Source organism: Abrus precatorius, unplaced genomic scaffold, assembly GCF_003935025.1.
Source record: "Abrus precatorius isolate BTA unplaced genomic scaffold, Abrus_2018 Scaffold2, whole genome shotgun sequence".
Taxonomy (NCBI): Eukaryota; Viridiplantae; Streptophyta; class Magnoliopsida; order Fabales; family Fabaceae; genus Abrus; species Abrus precatorius.
In genome coordinates this window covers 36,897,904-36,919,221 of record NW_020874362.1, presented here as the reverse complement: position 1 = coordinate 36,919,221, position 21,318 = coordinate 36,897,904, and the positions used below count along the sequence as shown (strand labels likewise).

Genomic DNA, 21,318 nt, shown 5'->3' with positions numbered 1-21,318 from the left:
TATTAAATTTATTCTTTATAAATTTTTTGAGGAGTTTTTAGACACACGCTAAGCAATTTAGTGTTCCCTAAATTGAAGACTGTTTGAATGGTGTTGAAGTTTAACACACATCAAAGACTAACTCATGGTATTAATATTGAGTGACAATAAAGATTATATAAAAATATTTATTTATCAATAAACTAATTTATAACTTTTTAAAGATTTATTTTTAAATATGATGATTGAAAAGGTCTTTAAACATTTTTCTTATAAAAATAAAAAATAAAAAATAAAAATAGACTCTATTGGCAAAGCTGTTGTTCCATATCTCCCAGGCAAGATCGCCGTGTGGCCTCATCCAAGCTAAACGAAGCTGCTTTACATAGTCTGTTTTAAAAGCACATTCAAATGCTAATTAACAAGTTTAAATTAAAAATTTTTATCTAAAAATGTTAGTAAAGTATTTAGTGTAGTCTAACATAATTTTTAATAAAAAATTTATTTTAAATACATATATTACGTTCACCTTCCTTTAGTTTTAACATAATTTCACCTAACGGCTCCCCCCTTTTTTGACATTATTTTAACTTAATGATTTACATACATTAAGAAATATATATATATAAAAGAGAAGTTCAAGTAAAAAATACATGAATAAAAAAAAAAAAAAAATAAAAAAAAAAAAAATATATATATATATATATATATATATAAAAGAGAAGTTCAAGTAAAAAATACATGAATAAAAAATATGAAAAAAATAGTAATTTACTGTTTTTTCTCAATAATAAATATCCAGATAAATAAAGAGAAGTTTAATTATCCTTCACCTCCTTTCTTTAGTTTTTTAAACAATTTTGTTCACTTTCTTTTGAAATTTCTAAATCAAAATTTAAATAATAATTACTTTAAATTAATGGTATAAATTTATTATAACTTTAAAAATGTTTATTCAGTCTTTAAACAAAAATTTATGCTATTTTTATTTTAAAAGAAAAAAATATTAATATTTTTAAAAAATATTTATTTTAAAAATTATTTTAACTTGATAAGTCTTGATACTCATTTTTACAATACGTAAAAAAAAACTTAAAATCACATAATTTTATTTAAAGTATTATAAAATTAGTTTATTAATTTAAAATTTATAAAATTTTAAAAAAATTTATTTTAAAATTAACTTTATTTTTTTAAAAATAAAATTATAATTTTTAATATACAAAATAATGCGGTCATAATATCTTACATAAAAAATACAAAAAGTGAAAGATAATAGCACATATAAATTGTTGTAAAAAGGGTACAATAGTTTTTTAAGTATATTTTAATTTATGAAAAGTATTTAAGGTATATATTATAATTTAATTTTTTATATTAAAAAAATTAAAATATTATAAGTTATATATAAATCTCTTATAATTTATTCATCAACTGAAGATAATATAAATAATAGAATAGTATTATATAATACAATAGAAAAATAATCAAATATTTAGTTATCAAATTTATTAAAGTTAGAAACATAATTTAAAATTTAAAAAATAAAATTAATTTTATTTAATATAAAGAGAAATATTTTAAAATAAAAAATATATTTAGATTGATTAGTAAAAATAAGTATTTAATAAAATAAGTTATAATATAATTTAATTTTAAAATAAAATTTTATTTCGTAGAATTTCAAGATAATATTATTATATAAATATATAAATTGTTGTATTCATAAGATAAAATAATTTAAACTTCATTAATAAATTAATTATTTGATAATTAAAATAAAAATAATTAAAAGAATATATTTTAAAAAATAAAATATTTAATTAATTTAAAAATAAATATTATTTAATTTTAAAATATTTATATCACATGAGATCAATAATATTGTAAATACACATTGATTTTAATAATTTATAATGAATAAAATTAGAGACGTTGTACATTAATATTATAGATCGTTGCATTAATTAAGTGAATTAATTTTTAATTAATAAATTATGTTAAATAATAAAATAGTGAAATATTTAAGAATTTTTTTTGACTATTTAATGAAATAAAATTCAAAAAATATAATTTTTATTGATTAATAAATTATATAATTAATTAAAGATGAATCATAATTTTTTAATTATTTAATAATTTAAGAGAATAATATTTAGAAAATAAATTTTAATTAAATAAATAATTATATAATTAATTAATTTTAAAAATAAAATTTAATTCCTAAATACATTAATAATACATAATAAATAAGACAACATAAGTACAAATATCTTTTAACAATTTTTACAATCTATAATTATAGAGTTGTTATATATTAATATTATAAATTACTGCATAAAAAAATATATTTTGATTGATTTAATGAGTTAACTATGAATATAATTTTAACGTGGATAAAAATTTATTTTATTTGATTAATTATAATATGATTTTAAATTAAGAAAAAAATGTTACGTGTTACTTAAAATAATATTGATACACATTGATATTTATAGTATTATAATATATAAAAGTAGAAAATTTATATATTAATGCTATAAATTATTAAATTAAAATTAATTAATTAATTTATACATTTTTTCTTAATAACCCATAAATAAATAAATTTAGATGTATTACAAATATACAAGTTGTGAACTTTTATTATATAATAATATTATTATACATTAGTATCACAGCTGAGAAGAGAGAAAAAGAAATAAGAAAAATCTTGGTTAGATATATATATATATATATATATATATATATATATATATATATATATATAGAGAGAGAGAGAGAGAGAGAGAGAGAGAGAGAGAGAGAGAGAGAGAGAGAGTGAGTGTTAAAGGCAAATTTTGATATTTATAAATTGTTTTGATGCTTGTATAATTAGAATGAAAATAGTATATATATATAAAAACTAAAAGAGTTAAAGATAAAAACAAAATAGTCAAGTATACAGTTAAGAGAGAACAGTAACATAAAAAAATTGTAGACATTTCACGAAAAAAGGTTAAATTAGGTTGTTGGTGGTTTATTGATTGGTATCTCTAGCTTCTGGTGACTAAAAATTTTTTATACAGTGACCTTTTACAGTGGCATACATAGTGAAACTATATTGTGTTATGAATGGTGTAGCGTGCAAGCTTGGATGAATTTTTTGCTTGAGTTTGCTAGGTCTTGGCAAATGCAAGGGCGCTAGCGTTTATATAAAGTGAGCATTTTGATGCTTTACGAGTTCACTGTTTGATGTAAAATGACACTACCATGCTAGTAACGAAATTAGTTTAAAAGAGTGTTTTTCATGTTTTGCTTTCATAAATAAACACAAAGATGACAACTATGGTTCACAAATTAGATGAATAAATAGAAGATAAATAAAAAAAACAAATAAAAAAAAATGTTATTTAGATAAAATTAAGTATTCACGGTAATCAAATAAATTTTCTACAGATTTAAATCTTTTTTTGGCTTTTTCTTTATGGAAGCTGTGTAATTTGGGCATTTAGTTAATTATATATCTACCAAACAAGTGTAAAATTTTCAAAATTTTCCAATTTAAAATAAATCATACTCTTGATACACAACTCATAAAAAGTGAAGGTGTTAACAGAAGAATAGTCCAAACCCGTATAATCTAATAGCTCTCAACCCATTTTAATTCTTGTAAATATTTCTTCATATAAACATTTTCTGTTATGATCCTAAAGTAGATTCTAGAATAGTATGAGCTGAAATTTATTAGGCAAAAAAGAACATTCTTTGGCCTTATTCTTTAGGGTAATACTTATATACAACATTGTATCTTTTTGCTGAAATTAATAACAACACAAACTGAATTCATTCTCAAATCATTATTTCACTGTCTTAAATATCTTTTCTCTTGTCTTTATTTATTTTATAGTATCAGAGCTCCCTCCTGGAGCTTTGCCTGGGTTGTCCTCCCATGTCTTCAACACCTCCCTCTAGTCCAAAGAGAAACGATCCTTCTTCAATACCTTCCTATAGTCCAAAGAAAGAGGATCCTTCTGGTTTTGGTTCCAATGATCCATCGCTCAATCCTTTAGGTCCTTATTTCATCCATCCTAGTGATGGTCCTTCCTCTGTGTCTATTACTCTTATCCTTGATGGAACCAATTACCAGTCTTGGTCTCGTGCTTTCCGTATGGCCCTCATCTTCAAAAACAAAATGGCATTCCTCCTTGGCACAATCCCGGTCCCTTCAGTCAAAGAAACTCTTTACTTTGCTTGGGAGATGCAACACTCTCATCATGTCCTGGTTTTTGACTTCGTTTTCCCCCTCCATTGCCCAAAGCGTCATCTTCCTTGTAAATGCTACCGATAATTGGAACGACCTTGTGAACGTTTTTCACAAGGAGATCTTCTCTGCATTGCAGAGTTCCAAGAAGAAATCTATGGCCTTTCTCAAGGTAACTGTCTTGTCTCTGAATTCTACACTGCCTTAAAAACCCTCTGGGAGGAACTAGATAATTATCGTCCTTTTGTTACCTATTCTTGTGAGGCCAAGAAATACCATCAACAGAATTTTGTTGTTTGAAGGAATTGGATGAAAGTTTTTCTGTTGCGCGTTCCCAAATCTTGCTTATGGATCCCCTTCCAGCGGTCAATTGAGTTTTTCCATGGTGGTCCAACAGGAACGTTAGCTCAGTGTCGTCCCTTCTCCCTCTGCTGAACCCAATAGCTTCGTCAACGCTTCCAATGGCTTCGGCAAAGGTTGCGGTATGTCTGGTTTGTCGCCCACCAACAAAAACGTTTCCAACAAAAAATGCTCTTACTGCTACTGCATCAGACACACTATTAACATCTGTTGGGGGAAGCATGGCTATCCACCGGGTCACCCTCGCTACCCTGGTTGCCCACGGTTCAACAACCGTGACTCCTCTTCTTTTGCCAACAACGGTGCTTCAGTCGACCCGGTGGAGGGACCAACTGCTTCTTCAAACCCTATTACTTTGACCCAAGCCTAATACCAATCTCTAATGGCCTTGATTCAACAGCCCAACTCTGCTTCTAATGCTACAGGGAACAACCTTGTCCAACCCAAAAGAACCAATCTCACTCAAGTTCCTTTTAACCAAAATAATGATTCTGACTCTAGTGGTATGTCATTTGTTTTTTGCGACACTACACACTTCATACACAATACTTCTTCCACTACCCATAAACATAGTGTGCCCTGGATCATAGATTCAGGAGCCACATATCACATTACATCTTCTTTAAAATGTTTTTCAAGTTATTCTAAAATAAATCCTATTCAAATTAAATTGCTAAATAAATCCATTGTCACTGCTTATATTTCTAAAACAGTTATTTTTTCTCCAAATTTCATTCTTCACGATGTCCTCTTTGTTCCTGAATTTCATTTCAATCTCTTGTGTATATCTAAGTTGATTAAGACTTGTAAATTTACTCTTATCTTTGATGATTTCTTTTGCACTATACATGATAAGCATTCGTTGCAGATGATTGGTTTGGCTAATTGAGAACAAGGTCTTTACCATCTAAATATCAACAAAGAAGCCAAGGTCCCTCAACTAAATTTTTTTTTCAATAATACTATCCACACCATCCCCTCTTCTAACCTTTGACATTTTAGACTAGGGCATCTTTCGGAAAACCGTTTAAATATGTTACGTGAACAATTTTCTTTTATTCCAAGTCATGTTAATGAGAATTGTGACATTTGTCATTTTGCTAAACAAAAAAAATTGTCTTACAATCTTAGTACTAGTAGAGCTTTAAAGATTTTCAATTTAGTTCATATGGACATTTGGGGTACTTTTTCCAAAGCTTCAATTCATGGAGAAAAATATTTTTTGACTATTGTAGATGATTTTAGTAGATATACTTGGGTAGTGTTATTAAAGTCAAAATCTGAAATTAAAATGCATGTTCAAAATTTTATTACTTTAATAGAAAATCAATTTGATTCCAAAATAAAATACATTCGTTCAGATAATGGACCCGAATTTTTCTTAAAGATTTATTTGTCACAAAAGGTATCATTCATCACACTAGTTATATTTACACCCCTCAACAAAATGGGCGTGTAGAAAGAAAACATCAACACATTCTTAACGTTGCATGTGCCCTTATGTTCCAATCTAAATTACCTGAATATTTATTGTCTTATGCCATAAAACATTTAGTCTTCTTTCTTAACAGAATATTTTCTCCGGTCACTAATAAACAAACACCTTATGAGCTTTTACATAATCATAAACCAGATTTTTCAATGCTTAAAGTTTTTGGGTCTTTATTTTATTCTTCAACCAATGGACCTTATCAAAAATTTGATCCTAGATCTAGACAAGGTGTTTTTCTTGGATTTCAAACTGGAACAAAAGGGTACATCATTTTAGACTTCTAATCAAGAGAAATTTTTATCTCAAGAAATGTCATATTTTATGAATCAATATTTTCTTTTGTTCAAAATAATCAGGTTCCCAAGGAGACCCAACATAGGCCTCTACTTATGCCAACTAATGCTCAAAACCTTCATGAGGAAAGCCCAGTGCAAATGCCCAATGTTCGCCTTGCAGACTATATCTGTAGCGTCGAGACAAAGCCAAATCAATCATCATCAACATGCTTGTATCCTCTCCAGTCTGTTCTGTCTTATTCTAACATCCTAAGTCTGAGCGTCACTATATAATGAATCTATCCTTTGATATTGAACCTCAAAGTTATCAAGAAGAGATTTTGAGTCCTTGTTGGGTTGAAGCCATGAAAGATGAAATTGAGGCTTTCTGGAAAATTGTTGATACTCTAGCTGGTGTTAAACCTATAGGACACAAATGGGCCTACAAAATTAAGAGAAAACCGGATGGAAGCGTGGAACAGTACAAAGTGCTATTGGTTGCAAAGGGTTTCTCTCAAGTGGAAGGAATTGATTTCTTTGAAACATTCTCTCACGTGGTAAAAAGGCCACTATCCATGTCATCCTCGCTCTTGCTTCTGCAAATAAATGGCAGCTTCAACAACTCGATGTGAGTATTGCTTTCCTCCACGGTGACTTCTCTTAAGAGGTTTATATGACAATTCCTCAAGGATTGCAAGGCCATGGCTCTTCTCAGAGTTGCAAACTCAAAAAAACTCTATATGGCCTTAAACAAGCTAGCCGCAAATGGTATAAAAAGCTTTCTGGTCTACTTATTTCATCTAGTTACAAACAATCACATGCAGATCATAGTTTATTTATCAAACACGATGGAAATAAATTTACAGCTTTGTTAATCTATGTGGATGACAATGTTTTAACTAAGAACTCTCCTGCTGAAATGGCCCAAATCAAACATGTTCTTCATTTGAATTTTCGAGTTAAGGATTTAGGAGCATTGAAATACTTTCTGGGCTTAGAAATAAATCACTCTGGTGATGGCATGTATGTATTACAACGTAAATACTGTCTTAAGTTATTTGCTAATTCTAGAATGTTGAGTTGCAAACCTTGTTCAACGCCTATGGACAGTTCATTGCGGTTGCATCAAAAAGATTTTAGTGATCTTCTTGATGATCCTTTATCCTATAGGCGTCTTATTGGTCGTCTAATTTACCTCACCATAACTATTCTTGACATTGTTTTTGCAACCCAACAACTCAGCTAATTTATGGCTTATCCCACAAAGTCTCATCTAGGTGCTGCAAGGAGAGTCTTAAGATACTTTAAGGGTTCTCCAAGCAAAGGTCTTCAATTCAAGAGGGACACTCCTATACATTAATTGGCTTCAGCGATGCAGATTGGGAGACTTGTGTTGACACGTGCAGATTAATCACATGTTATTGCTTCTTCATTGAGAACTCTCTAGTGTCATGGAAAACAAAAAAGCAAATCCTCCTCTTGCTACAAGTACATGTGAACTACAGTGGCTCACATATCTTCTCAATGATTTAAAAATATTTTGTTCCAAATCTGCAATATTATATTGCAACAACCAAAGTGCACTTTACATTGCATCAAATTCAGTGTTTTATGAGAGAACAAAATACTTGAAAATTGACTGCCATCTTGTTCGAGAAAAGGATCAAACAGGTCTAATGCGGTTACTACAAATTTCATCCTCTTATCAGCTTGCTGACATGTTTACTAAAGCATTACCACCTCGTCTCTTCAAGTCAAATGTATCCAAGCTAAAGTTGATTGATCTTTATACACCTCTAGCTTGAGGGAGGCTAACGGAACACTGACCCAAACCTGTTCAGCCCAATAGCTCTCAACCCATTCTAATTCTTGTAAATATTTTTTTATATAAACATTTTTTGTTATGATCCTAGAGTATATTCTAGAATAGTATGAGCTGTAATTTGTTAGGCAAAAAAGGACATTCTTTGGCCTTATCCCTTTAGGGTAATAAGTGTATATAACATTGTATCTTTTTGCTGAAATTAATAAAAACACAGACTAAATTCATCTCAAATCATTACCTCTGTATCCTGAATATCTTCTCTCTTGTCTTTATTTATTTTAAGTGTTCTTTTAAGATTATACATCTAGAGGCGCACACACGGAGATCATTGATTTCAACTCTAATTAGTGCAAAATCACGAGCTACCAAGGTGTAACTGGTTAGTTCCTTTCTCAAAGACGAGTAACTACTAATTTTTTTCAGTTACCGCGTGCTTGCATACGTCTACCAAACACACATATTTAAGAGATGAACACATGCAGGTAATAATGACGCTGAATGATTATTCGACGACATGAGGTGGTATGGTCTCTTTGGGGTCTTAAAACTGAAATCTAATTTAGAAATGAATTGATCTTGTGATTATTAGAGAGTTGGGCTTGATCAGGGTCAGATCCTAGTTGTGGTGTGTGAGCCAAAACTCGAAAAGGTATCATTTTATCTTGGTATGTAGCTGCAGATCCCCTCGTATGTATAAAAATTTGGTACCTGCAGTGGGGCTCTTTTATATGAATTAACAATTGGTTTTTTCTTTTACTCAATTACTCTACATGGGTTTTGTTGTATTCTTTATAATCAAATTTGCTTATAAAAAAAGAAAAACAAATTTTTCACTTATTATTTATTTCTTGTTTTGATAAGGGTAATACTGCCAAGTTATAAATATTACTCTCTTGATCAGTATTTTATGAGGGAATTTTATACTTATAAAATTTAAATTCCACAATACTATTAAGTGCAAATAAATTGTGAAACAAGTACAAAAAGTAGAAATACATAACATAACCATATTTGGCGTGATTCGTGTAAAAAGTTGTTTTTAGAGGTAACTGCATATTTTATCCCACTTTATGGTTTCAAATAACCATGTTTTTGTAACTTGTAGGAAAAATTCTTCATACTAGGGAGCCGTTTCCAATAAAATTACAGAAATCACCTCATTTATAATTCCCTTTTATATACGGAAGAAATTAGTATATAATATTCAGTCACTTAATTTCAATTAGCTAAAAGTTTAATTTGCATGTTTTCAGCATTGAGATGAATAAAAAGTTCATTCCATAAAAGCTAGGATAATGAAATTTATGTTACTTCCTATAAAATTATACTCCATACGACCTACGTGATAAACTTGAAAAAGTAGTTAAATTATATATTGAGACTACAGAGAGAAGAAGAGCTTATAATTCACCATTACAGTTCAGAGCTCTAGCTCCGGTGCATATCATAATTATTAGCACATTATTTTCGCAAGTACATCATATAGACCCCACACAAAGACACACAAAATAAAGCTCCTATTTTGTTATTCCCATTTATTTATTTATTTGTATATATGTTTGGAGAGGCCCATAAAGGTCTTCAAACATACAATAGCTTAGCATCCATACCTAGCACCAGTGTTAAATTTGGCACCTTTTCCAAATTTCTGGCCTTTAGAACTTGAGTTGTTGAATGCATTTTTAGTTCCATTGTTACGATTAGAAGGCAAGCTTACCCCTCTTCCAGCTCGAGCACCAGTGTTGAACTCTCCTTCCTCCCCGAATTCTTGTTCACCTGACCCTACGTTGTTAAAGGCATTCTCAGTGCCATTGTTTCCATTGAAACCTAAAAGGTTGCTAAAGAAGCCAGACATGGTGTTTGAGGAAATTAAGGATCTTTATAATCACTCTTTTCTATAGGTGGTTTTTTTTGGGTGCTTTGACATTTGGTGCTAACTATGCTTGCATTTTATAGATGAAGAATGGAGGCTCTCAAGCAACTTTTTCATCTGACAAAACTTTATATATATATATGATACGGTAAGACGTGCCACTGGTAAATATATATTCCACAAGAAATTGACATGTTTGGAAAGAGAGAAGTGTTTCATTGCAGTTGGAGTACACTTTGTTTCGGAATTATTTATATATTTCCCCCTTGAACTAATATTCTCCTGGATTAAGGAAAAATAGTTTTAAATGCATTAATCGGAGGTATTTGTTCCATTTTCCAAGGAAAATATTATTCATGTGGCCACTTGGACTAACAAACATAAGATTAATTGAAAGCAAATGTTACGTCTCCGAATATATTGAAAAGGCATTGAAATGCTTTATAATAATTTAAGGTATGAATATATTCAAATTATAAAGTGGATATATATTGATCATAAAAGCATGGGTTTAGCACATAAATCATAAGAGAAGGTGAAGAAACTGATAATACCATTTGTAAATATCGTGTTCACATTTTGAGGCATCTAATCTCATATATATTGATATGGATAGATCTAGAGAGAGAGAGAGAGAGAGAGAGAGAGAGAGATCACAAAATAGTTTCGATAAACATTAAGTATCATTTCCATCACTAAGTATTCTAATCAAGAAGAGACCAGAACTTGTAACATTTTTGTAAAGTTAGAAATTAGCCATGACAATTTTTGCATTTTAACGATGTTGGATAATTATATTATTTTTATTTTTTCAGAAAGTTATTTTTTGAGTTAATATTTTGAAACATACAATAAGAATATTTTTATTTTAAAATATCAAAATTATAAATTTATATAACATAATTATATATCAATGACTAAAATTAAAAATTCTTGATTAAATAATCGCTTAAATTTTATTTATTTATTTATTAATCCATATTGGTATATATAGGTTTTACAAAGTGAATCAGCTGGTAGAGTGACATGCATGTAACTAGGGTGTATATATATATATATATATATATCTAAAATAAAATTACATCACAATTTGTTGAGGAGTAGAGAGTTCCATCGTATCATAAATAAAAGTTTAACTAAGCTGACTAAAAGGTTGATCATATAATATCAGCCCATAAGAGTGCTCACACCTCATTTTAGCCGGAATATCCATGCAAATTATAGATATGCTTAAACTGAACTAACCACTGCTTGTTTAGTATTTGTCTAATGGCTTTAATTAATCTTCTTCTCATATTTCTTCTTTTGATTTACTTGTAATTCCTTTCATTGTTACTGCAGAATCCATTAATTTGAAGTTCTATATTGGGAAATTTCAACTTCTAGGCCACCTTCAATCCTTCAAGGATACTCCACCACTCAACAACGTAAGAACAATTCTAAAAATCAACTAATTATTTTTATTTATTTTAATTTTAAAACGTTAAGTTACAAAAATATTTTATAAAATTTGTAATACTTTTAAAAAATATCTCTTTTTCATGATAAACAAAACAATAAAATTTAGGAAAGAAATAAATACTTTATATTTGCATTATTAAAGTAATCATTTTTTTAAGCATTATGGGGTGGTGCTAATACATTCTTCATACATAATTAAACTATCTTTTTCAAGATAAACAAAACGATAAAATTTAAAAGTGAAATAAATACTTTATATGTGTACAATTAGGGCAATCATTTTTATAAACATCATGAGGTACTAATATATTCTTTATACATAATTACATTTCCAAATTCATATATATCAGGTTAATCAAACAATTTTTTAGAAGTTTTTTTTGAAGCTATTTAAAATTTTGATAACAACTCATTTTATTTGTGTTTACTCCTCTCTGCCCCGTCTAATTCCTCATTTATTTATTTTTTCCTTGTTATGCCCATTTGCAACAAATGGTGATTCCACCACAAGCAGCCTTCATGTAGGTGATTGTTACCCTTTCTCTAATTGTCTTGGCTTTAATATATTATTAACTATATATATGGTTTTATGAAGCACAAATTAGAAAATTTACCTAACAAGACATCAGTTAAAAGTAAATAATAAATTCTTAAATGAGAGTGCTTTTAAGAATTGATTTTTTTCTCAACATGCTAAATGCTTTTTTTTTTATGTTAGCAAAATATTGTAATTTAATTTAATTTAAATTCTGAATTTTAAATATTTTATTTTAATTTCAAAATTATCTCTTTATTTAATTTTATTTAATATAATAAAATATTTTATACTATATATAATTTATGAATAGAACTTGAACTAAATATTTTATGATTTTTTTAAATGAAGTACTTTAAAGAGTTATTTTTCTTTTTATCATGTCAAATATTTTTTACATTAAAAATTTATTTTAATTCAATATTTATTTGAATTTTATTTTTTATATTTGTATATGAAATGTATCATTTTATTTAGTTTTATTTCATATAATATAATATATTATTAGTAATTATAATGGTTATTCTTTTTAACTTTATAAAATCTAATATATTTTAAAATAATTATACAATATATTATATTATTTTTAAAAAATATTTTAATTTAATAATATCCATGTAGGGGTAAAGAAATTACTATTGGAATATCAATGACTACACATGGATTTGGCATCAGGTGATATCAATACTTTAAAATGTTTTTGTTGATTTTAATATTTTTAAAAATATTATTTTCATCAATTGAAAATATGAATTTAGATATGTCACGTCACATGTTACATGGATAAGACTTCATCTGGTGGTAAAATGCTATTATCAAATTCTGCACCAGGCCACGCACTCAAATGGATAAACTTTAGAAGATAGAGCAGAGCAATGTTCATACATGAAGACAGCAGAGTAGAGCTTAATTCAATTAATACACCATTACAGTACAGAATTGTAGCTCCAGGGTCATAGTTATTAGTACATGCATAGGATACACGTAACAAACAAAACAAAGCATTTATTTTATATACGTTTGGGAAGAGACGTAAAGCTCCTCAAACAAACGTGCATGGTAGTAATGAAGGACGGTTTAGTATCCAACTCTAGCACCAGTGTTAAACTGGGCCTTTCCGAATTTCTGCTTTCCCGAATTTGAGTTGTTGAAAGCATGTTTAGTTCCATTGTTACGATTACAAGGCAACTTTGACCCACTGGCACATCTCGCACCAGTGTTGAATTCTCCTCCTTCAGCGAATTCTTGTTCGCCTGATCCCGTGTTGTTGAAGGCATCGTCAGTGCCATTGTTTCCGCTGAAACCAAGGAGATTGCTGAAGAAACCAGACATGGTGTCTCAGGAAATTAAGGTTCTCTCTGTTGTGTACTAGGTGCTTTTTCTGTGCCTTCACACTTGTTTCTTACACACCCTGCATTTTATAGATGCTCTATGAGGAATTTCTTACAATTTCTCATCTCACATTTCTTTTACAAAAATATAGGTATCTTTCTCCGGTTATAAAAAGACTTATTTAAAACACTTAAAAAATAAAATTGAGAAAAAAATTTAAAAAATCAAATAAAAATAAAATTAAACGTAAAAAAAATTAATCTATTAATTTTATCTTTATTAAAATAAAATTTTAATTAAATAAATATTAAAAAGTATCTAAAATTTTATTCTTTGAATATATATTATTTATCCTGTCACGAGTAAATATTCCATAAAAAAGAGGGATATTTGATAAGAGACAAGTATATATTCCATTAATGCAATTGAAGGGTACACTTTGTTTCGGATTCATATAAATATATATTCCCCGTAACATTTATTCTTTTGTGCCCCTTTCTACTTATAATTAAATGTTATTCGTATATTAGAGTAACAAACATTTAAGATAAGATAAGTTGAAAGCAAATTCTCTACATCCGAATATGGCATATGAATATATTCAAATTAACATGAATGATTTCAAATGTAGAATCTTGAAAACAAGGGTTTATAACACTATATCGTAAGGGAAAGTGATGGAAATGTGTGTTCCATTTGTAAATATCACGTTCACATTATGAAATAACTAATAATTTCCCAAGAAAAAAAACTGCACCGATTACAAAACTAGAATATTATTCACGACTCAGATGATAGTTACCACAATACACAAGTCCCAAAACGTGCAGCTACCGACTTACTCTTTTTACACGTTACAAGAACATATGAGAGTTACAATATCCGTTAATCACGAAATGTAGTTTGATAATTAATAATCTATGATTCAATGTACTAAATACATCAATTAATAGCAAATTCAAACACAAAAATTCTAACATTTCTGTAAAATTAGAAAGTAGTCATGTCAGTTTTTGCATTTTATTGATGAAACAAAGTGTGTATTTGGATAATTAGTTTTTTTTTAAGAGTTATTTATCTTTTAAAACATACACTATAAATTTTACTTCTCTAATAATTTTCTTCTTCTTTTGATACAGTTGCATTTAAATAAATGATTTTATCAAGAATTATTCGATTGAAATTTATTACACGAGAATTTATAACTTATTTGTTTAAATATATCTTTTATAAAATTTATTAAAATAGATTCAAACATTTGATTTTGGTTTGAGACCCTCGGTATTGATGAAAAAAATGACATTAAAAAATTAATTAATTAATAATTTGATTCGATTATTTAAATAAGTCAGTTAAAATTTTACAAGCTTGAAATTAATAATTTGTGAATAACTTAAATATATATATATATATATATATATGCATATTTAAATAATTATAATGATTAAAAAATAAAAGATCAAACTGAATTTTTAAATTAAACTTAAAAAATTATAAGTTTTCCTAAATAATTTGGTCATGAAAGTGACAATTGGAATTTTAGTTTTGATTATGATTGCTATCCTTTTGCGTAAGTGAAAACTTCTATGCTTGTTTGAATAAACGACCTTTTTAATTGTGATTAATTTGCTTAAATTTCTTGACATTAATTATATATATGAGTTGAATGGCTTCACCAGTACAGTAGAAATTGTAGCTCAAGTTTTATGATATTTATTAGCCAACTTTAGTACATGATGATACACACAATAAGCACTTATTTTATTTCCCATAGGACATGGATATGTTTGGGAAGATGGTGATCGAAACGCAGAAGTAGTAACTAAGGAATAAAGGATTAGTATCCAACCCTTGCACCAGTGTTAAAGGTGGCCTTTCCAAATTTCTGTTTTTGCGAACTTGAGTTGCGGAAAGCATTGGTAGTCCCATTGTTGCGATTAGAAGGCAAGCTTGCATCTCTCGCAACTTGGGCACCTGTGTTGAACTGTCCCTCACTTTCGAACTCTTGTTCACCTGAACCCGTGTTGTTAAAGGCGTTTTCAGTGCCATTGTTTCCACTGAAACCAAAGAGGTTGCTTAAGAAACCAGACATGGTGTTTCAGCAAATTAAGGTTGATCTCTTAGTTTGTCGTGTACTTGGTGTTTAGGGTGCCTTCAAATTTTGCCTTCGTTTTATAGATGCAGATAGAAAGGAGAATCTCATGCAACTTTCTCATCTTACAAAGCATATATCTCCTGCCACCAAATTAGCATATTGGAAAGAGATAAGGATTCCATTGCAATGGACTACTGCACTCACACTGATTAATAAAATTTTATTAGTTAATTATATCTTAAAATTAACTTACCCAATTTAACTAAAAATGTTTTCATTATATAAATAATGTTAATAAATTTATTTGTCATTTCATTTATATCAAAATTAACTTAACTTATATTTTTAAAATATATAAAAATAAAAAACTTCAATTATATTCTTATAGTTATTTCATTTTAATAAAAATTGACATAAATAATTAAAATAATATAAAATTTAAATTCAACAATTTAATGAACTAAAATATCATTTTATATATAATTGTTGACAATATATGAATTGGTATAATTTATAACCATTGTAAAATTGAGTAAAATAACACGTTTAATAACTTCTGAATAACAATATTTTTTATGTGATAGAAATATATGTGTGTTGCTGATTTAGATACTAATACATGTTGATAGTGACGTGGATGGATGGAACAACTATGTATGACGATCAAACTAACTAAAAAATATTTTACACATTCCTAGAAGAACAAGAGCGATTAGTAACTATTAACTTGTCTCTTACGGTAAATAAAAACTAATTAATGCATTAAATGACTGGGTGACTAATTTATGGCGATTAAAATATTAAAGTGTAAAATTATAGAATTATCCTTATTTCGATTAAAAAAACTCGAAATTACCTTTCTTTCATATATAAAAAATATGCAAGCCTCCTTATCCATAACATCAAGTTTCTCACAAAATCAACGTAATGAAAAAATAATATTATTGTCATATAAAAAAATAATAGTTTAACATATATCATAAACATTATGTGATCTTTATCTTTACACGTTGAAAATAATCAGGTTTAGAGTAATTTTCAAAACATCGAGAGCAATTTTTATTTTAGTGACTATTTAATATGAACAACATCATATTAATATGTATCTTATAGGAATCAATTAATTCAAACAGTTACTCGTCTAAAATTTTATTATTTTCTTGAAGCATGTTTATATTTCATTTTCATGCTCCAACTATCTTGAACTTTGAATCGTGATGGACTTAGCGTGGCAGTATTCGTAAAAGAAGAAGAAATGGGTGATGGCAGCATTTTAATGTTTTTAATTTAATTTTGCACAATTTTAATCATACTACATAAAACTATGAAGAAGAAAATGATATAAGCTTTGGTCACAATTTTCCTCATTCTCTATTTTCTTGTATAGTTGTATTGAGCGAGGTAATGCCTAATTATTAATCTTAATTACTCCCTTGATTGAATAATTATTTGGTAACTAATTAGAAGTATCCAATGTCTCTAAATCTTAGTGTAATGAATATTCAACGGAGCCATGTTTCACCAGTTAGATGGATAAGAATTTATCTAGTAAATGCTATTACTGCATCGAATTCTGCACCATGTCCACCCATGTTGATAAACATGTAAAATCAAAAAGCAGTACATAAATGAAGATAACATAAAAGAGTAGAGCTTAGTTCAATTACTTCACCATTACAATAGAAAGCTCTAGCTCCAGTATCATGATATATGATTATTGGCACAACACTAGTACATCACGATATTTATTCATTTATATAGTATGTTTGGAAAGGTCCTCAAACATATATACAATAGCTTAGTATCCATACCGAGCACCAGTGTTAAACTTGGCGCCCTTTCCAAATTTCTGGCCTTTAGAACTATTGTTGTTGAAAGCATTTTTAGTACCACTGTTACTATTAGAAGAAGGCAAACTTTGATCTTTGGCAACTTGTGCACCAGTGTTGAACTCTGCATCATCAGAGAATTCTTGATCACCAGAACCCGTGTTGCTAAAGGCGTTTTCAGTGCCATTGTTTCCACTGAAACCAAAGAGGTTGCTTAAGAAGCCAGACATTGTGTCTTTGCCCTTAAAAGTTTAGCTCTTAATATGTGTTTTTGGGTGCCTTGATATTTGGTGCTAATAGAGTCTTCGTTTTATAGATGTGGAAAGAAGAATCTCATGCAATCACTTTCTTATCTCACAAAGCATATGTCCTGTGATGTAACTTTGATAGCGTCAGATAGAGCTGCCACCAATAATTATTACACATGTATGCATGTTTGTTCCCTCAACTAATATTCTTTTGGATAAAGGAAAAATATCAGACGGGGGTGTTTGTTCGCTTTGCTAAGGATAAATGTTGTTTAAGATAAGTTCAATAGATGCCTCACTTGTAATTTAAGAATTGAATATATCCAAACATAGGAGCATGGAAGTTTGATTTAGAATAATAATAAATTATAAGAGCGAGTAAAGGAAATTCGCATACTTCTAGACATTTTGTTCACATCATGAGACATCTAATTATCTTAAAAAAAATGCACTCTTATAATAGGAATATGATCTTTTTTGTTTTTATTCCCAAGGAATATGATCGTCTTAATCAGGACTCTTTCTCAAGACAGATCGATGGAATAGAAGCACAATACATGTCCCAAAACATGAATTTATGGATAAAGAGGTGAAGGATATATTGCTGCATTGGGTCTACTTTAAATCATTGAATTATTTATGATCATTTATGTACTAAAAATATTTAACTTATTTATTGACTATTTTTTTTTTATTAATAGAGACATTCAATCATTTATGTAAAGTATATATTTTATTTTTAAAAAATATTTTTATGAAGTAAAGCTAAATAATTATGTACATTCACTGTCTATCCACTATAGTGTATGATTTATCTCTTGAAGGTTTATGTTTAATAACCAATAAATTTTGCATCAAATGACCTAATAAATTACAAAATATGGTGAATGGATTATTATTCATCTAATGGTAAATGTGGCTTGAATACAAAATATTTTATTAAATAAATTGATCATACATACATACATTTGATGAAAAATTATACTAGTTCTTCTCATCATCAAATCATTTAATTGGGTTTACATTTTTCCAGCACACTAAATGTAATTTTTAATATCTGTTAACTTTTTTTAGATTTTAAGGGTATGTTTTGGAGAGGGTTTTTGGAGGGGAAGGGAGGGGAAGACTTATTTTTATATTTTAAATAAATATATTTAAAACTAATAATTTTTAAAAATAAAAGATATAAATTAATATAATAACAAAAAATTAATGTATTAATAATATATTTGTCATCCTAAATAATATGTAATTCTTTTAATATAAAATTAAAAAATAAATCCTCTCCTCCCTTCTCCTCAAAAAACCCTCTCCCAAACATACCCTAAGTAAAACATAAGATATATTTTATTTGGTTACAAGTAGACAAAATATATTTTAAAAATTATATCTATGTTAACAAAATTGTGTTATTTTAAAATATGTTTTGACACTTTTAAGTATAAATTTGTATAAATATTTAAACTCAATACTAATTGTCACCTTTAGATGCCAAAATTTGTCTGGACTCATTAACAATTTATCTTAAATGTATTAATACTTTTCCATCACAACCTTTTTTTCTACTGTTTGAGTTTTCTTGGCATTTGTTGCCTCCATTTCATCTGATTGGTGAAGCTGGATATGTAGACAATTAATAACACAATTGAGTTGCCGTTTCATATAAAATTTTAATAATAAAAGTATAATTTTATTTTTATTCTATTTTTTATTTTCGAATATTTATATAAAATAATGTAATATTTATAAGAATGAAAATATACTTAAGCCTAGTGTTTATGTTGCTTAACGATATTTTTTATTTTTATAATATTTATGTTGCTTAATTATAAAAAAAATAAATTCTTATAATTTTGAATTTTTTTTAACATGATCCTTGCTATCATTTTGTGATAATGAAACAAGCATCTAACCTTGTCACATAACATGTTGTTAGTATTCGCATGGTAATTCATTTAGAAATATTCAATTTTTCTAATGCTTAGGCATACAAAATAGCCTAGTTTCCTTAGTAGGATAGAAGTTCATTGGATATCGAAATTTAATGTTACCAACATCAAGTTCTGCACCATGTTCACCCATATGGAAAAACTTGAAAAAGTAGTCATACATTAAGATAACACAGTAGAGCACAATTTGATTACTTCACCATTACAATACAGAGCTCAGCTCCAGTATCATTATTATTAGCACAACATTGTATGTTCTGACTAGCTAGTGCATCAAACACACCCCACACAAAGCCCCACAAAACGAAGCACTTATTTTATTATTCCCATATAGTTGTTGGAAGCCCAGTACAAGTGTTAAACTTGTACTATGTTTAGTACAAGTTTACTGTCCTACCCTAGCACCAGTGTTAAACTTGGCTTTTCCAAAAGTTTGTTTTCCTGAACCAGAGTTGTTAAATCCACTTTTAGTTCCATTGTTACGATTGAAAGGCACGCTTTCTCCTCTGGCAATTTGCGCACCAGTGTTGAACTCTGCCCCCTCTTTGAACTCTTGTTCGCCATTGCTTCCCGAGTTGTTAAAAGAGTCATCAGTCCCATCGTTTCCCCTGAAACCAAAGAGGTTACTAAAGAATCCAGACATGGTGTTTCAGGAAATTAAGATTCTCTTTATGTTTCTGTTGTATGCTAAGTGTTTTTTCGAGTGCCTTGACGTTTGTTGCTAACTCAGCTTTCGTTTTATAGATGCGCAAAGGAGATTCTCGTGTTACTTTCTCATTTTACAAAGCATATGTTCTGTGTGTAACTTCGATAGCATCAAGCAGAAATATTTATTCCACATGAATTTGGCATATTTGGATACAGACAACTGTTAATTCCATATTATATCTTTCCCCTTCAACTAATATTCTTTTGGATATTTGTCGCGCTTTGCTAAGTATAAATTTTGTTCGTATACTACTTTATTATATTTTTATACTTGTTTTTTATTATTTTTCTTTTTTAACATATTCTCTGTTACATTATATTCCTTATTTTATCTCTCCCTGTCTCTTTTGCAGTGTGAAATCATCTTTTGTCTGTGATAGAGTATCAAATATAAGATCAATTGAAAGCAAATGCTACAGTCTCTTTTCTCTCTCTATACATATGGAAAAGATATTAGAATATTGCCAGTTCAAATAACACTCTTTCTTCGTAATTTATAAGGGTTGAATATGCTTAAATATATAAATGAATATGTTGAATATGAGGATGCAATAGAAATAGAGAAATGTTAATTTTTCAATAAATTTATTTTCTTTTTATAAATTAGAGAAATATAAAAGAAAGAGAAGAAGGTAATAAAATCAATGATAAGATGGAGAAAATATTTTAAAAAATATTATAACAAAAATTTATTATAAAAATAGTATACCCTATGGAAATGTGGGTTTAGAACACCAAAATTAGAAGTGAAAGTGAAGTAAATGTGCATATCTCCTTTAGATATATATTATGTTTCCATAATTATAGGACATTTAATAATCTTTAAAAAATATAAAAAAACAGACACGTGTATATATATATTGCCGGAATAATATCTTCTTCTTGTGATTTCGTCTTTTGTTCAACTTCATTCGAACCCCATGCCATTAAACTTTTAAAAATAAAAAAGAATTACGATGAAAATAAATTCTTTAAATAAAGATACATATAATAAGTTTATATACATACATATAAATACACACACATATATATATAAACTAATGCAATATATTGGATTAAGTGCTCAATTGTTCAAGGAATATTAATTGTACGTACGTACGTTTAATCTTTACGA

General features: G+C 28.2%; 1 protein-coding gene across 1 annotated transcript; it reads left to right on the top strand.

Moving 5' to 3' along the window:
* The first annotated feature begins 3,910 nt into the window (after positions 1-3,910).
* Positions 3,911-4,309, top strand: LOC113859976. Its single transcript, XM_027492619.1, has one exon. It carries the CDS (start codon positions 3,911-3,913, stop codon positions 4,307-4,309), a length of 399 nt encoding a protein of 132 aa, XP_027348420.1.
* The last annotated feature ends 17,009 nt before the right edge of the window (positions 4,310-21,318 follow it).

Excerpts from the sequence above, each read along its gene's own strand:
- LOC113859976 (XM_027492619.1), top strand. The coding sequence starts at position 3,911 with ATGTCTTCAACACCTCCCTCTAGTCCAAAGAGAAACGATCCTTCTTCA.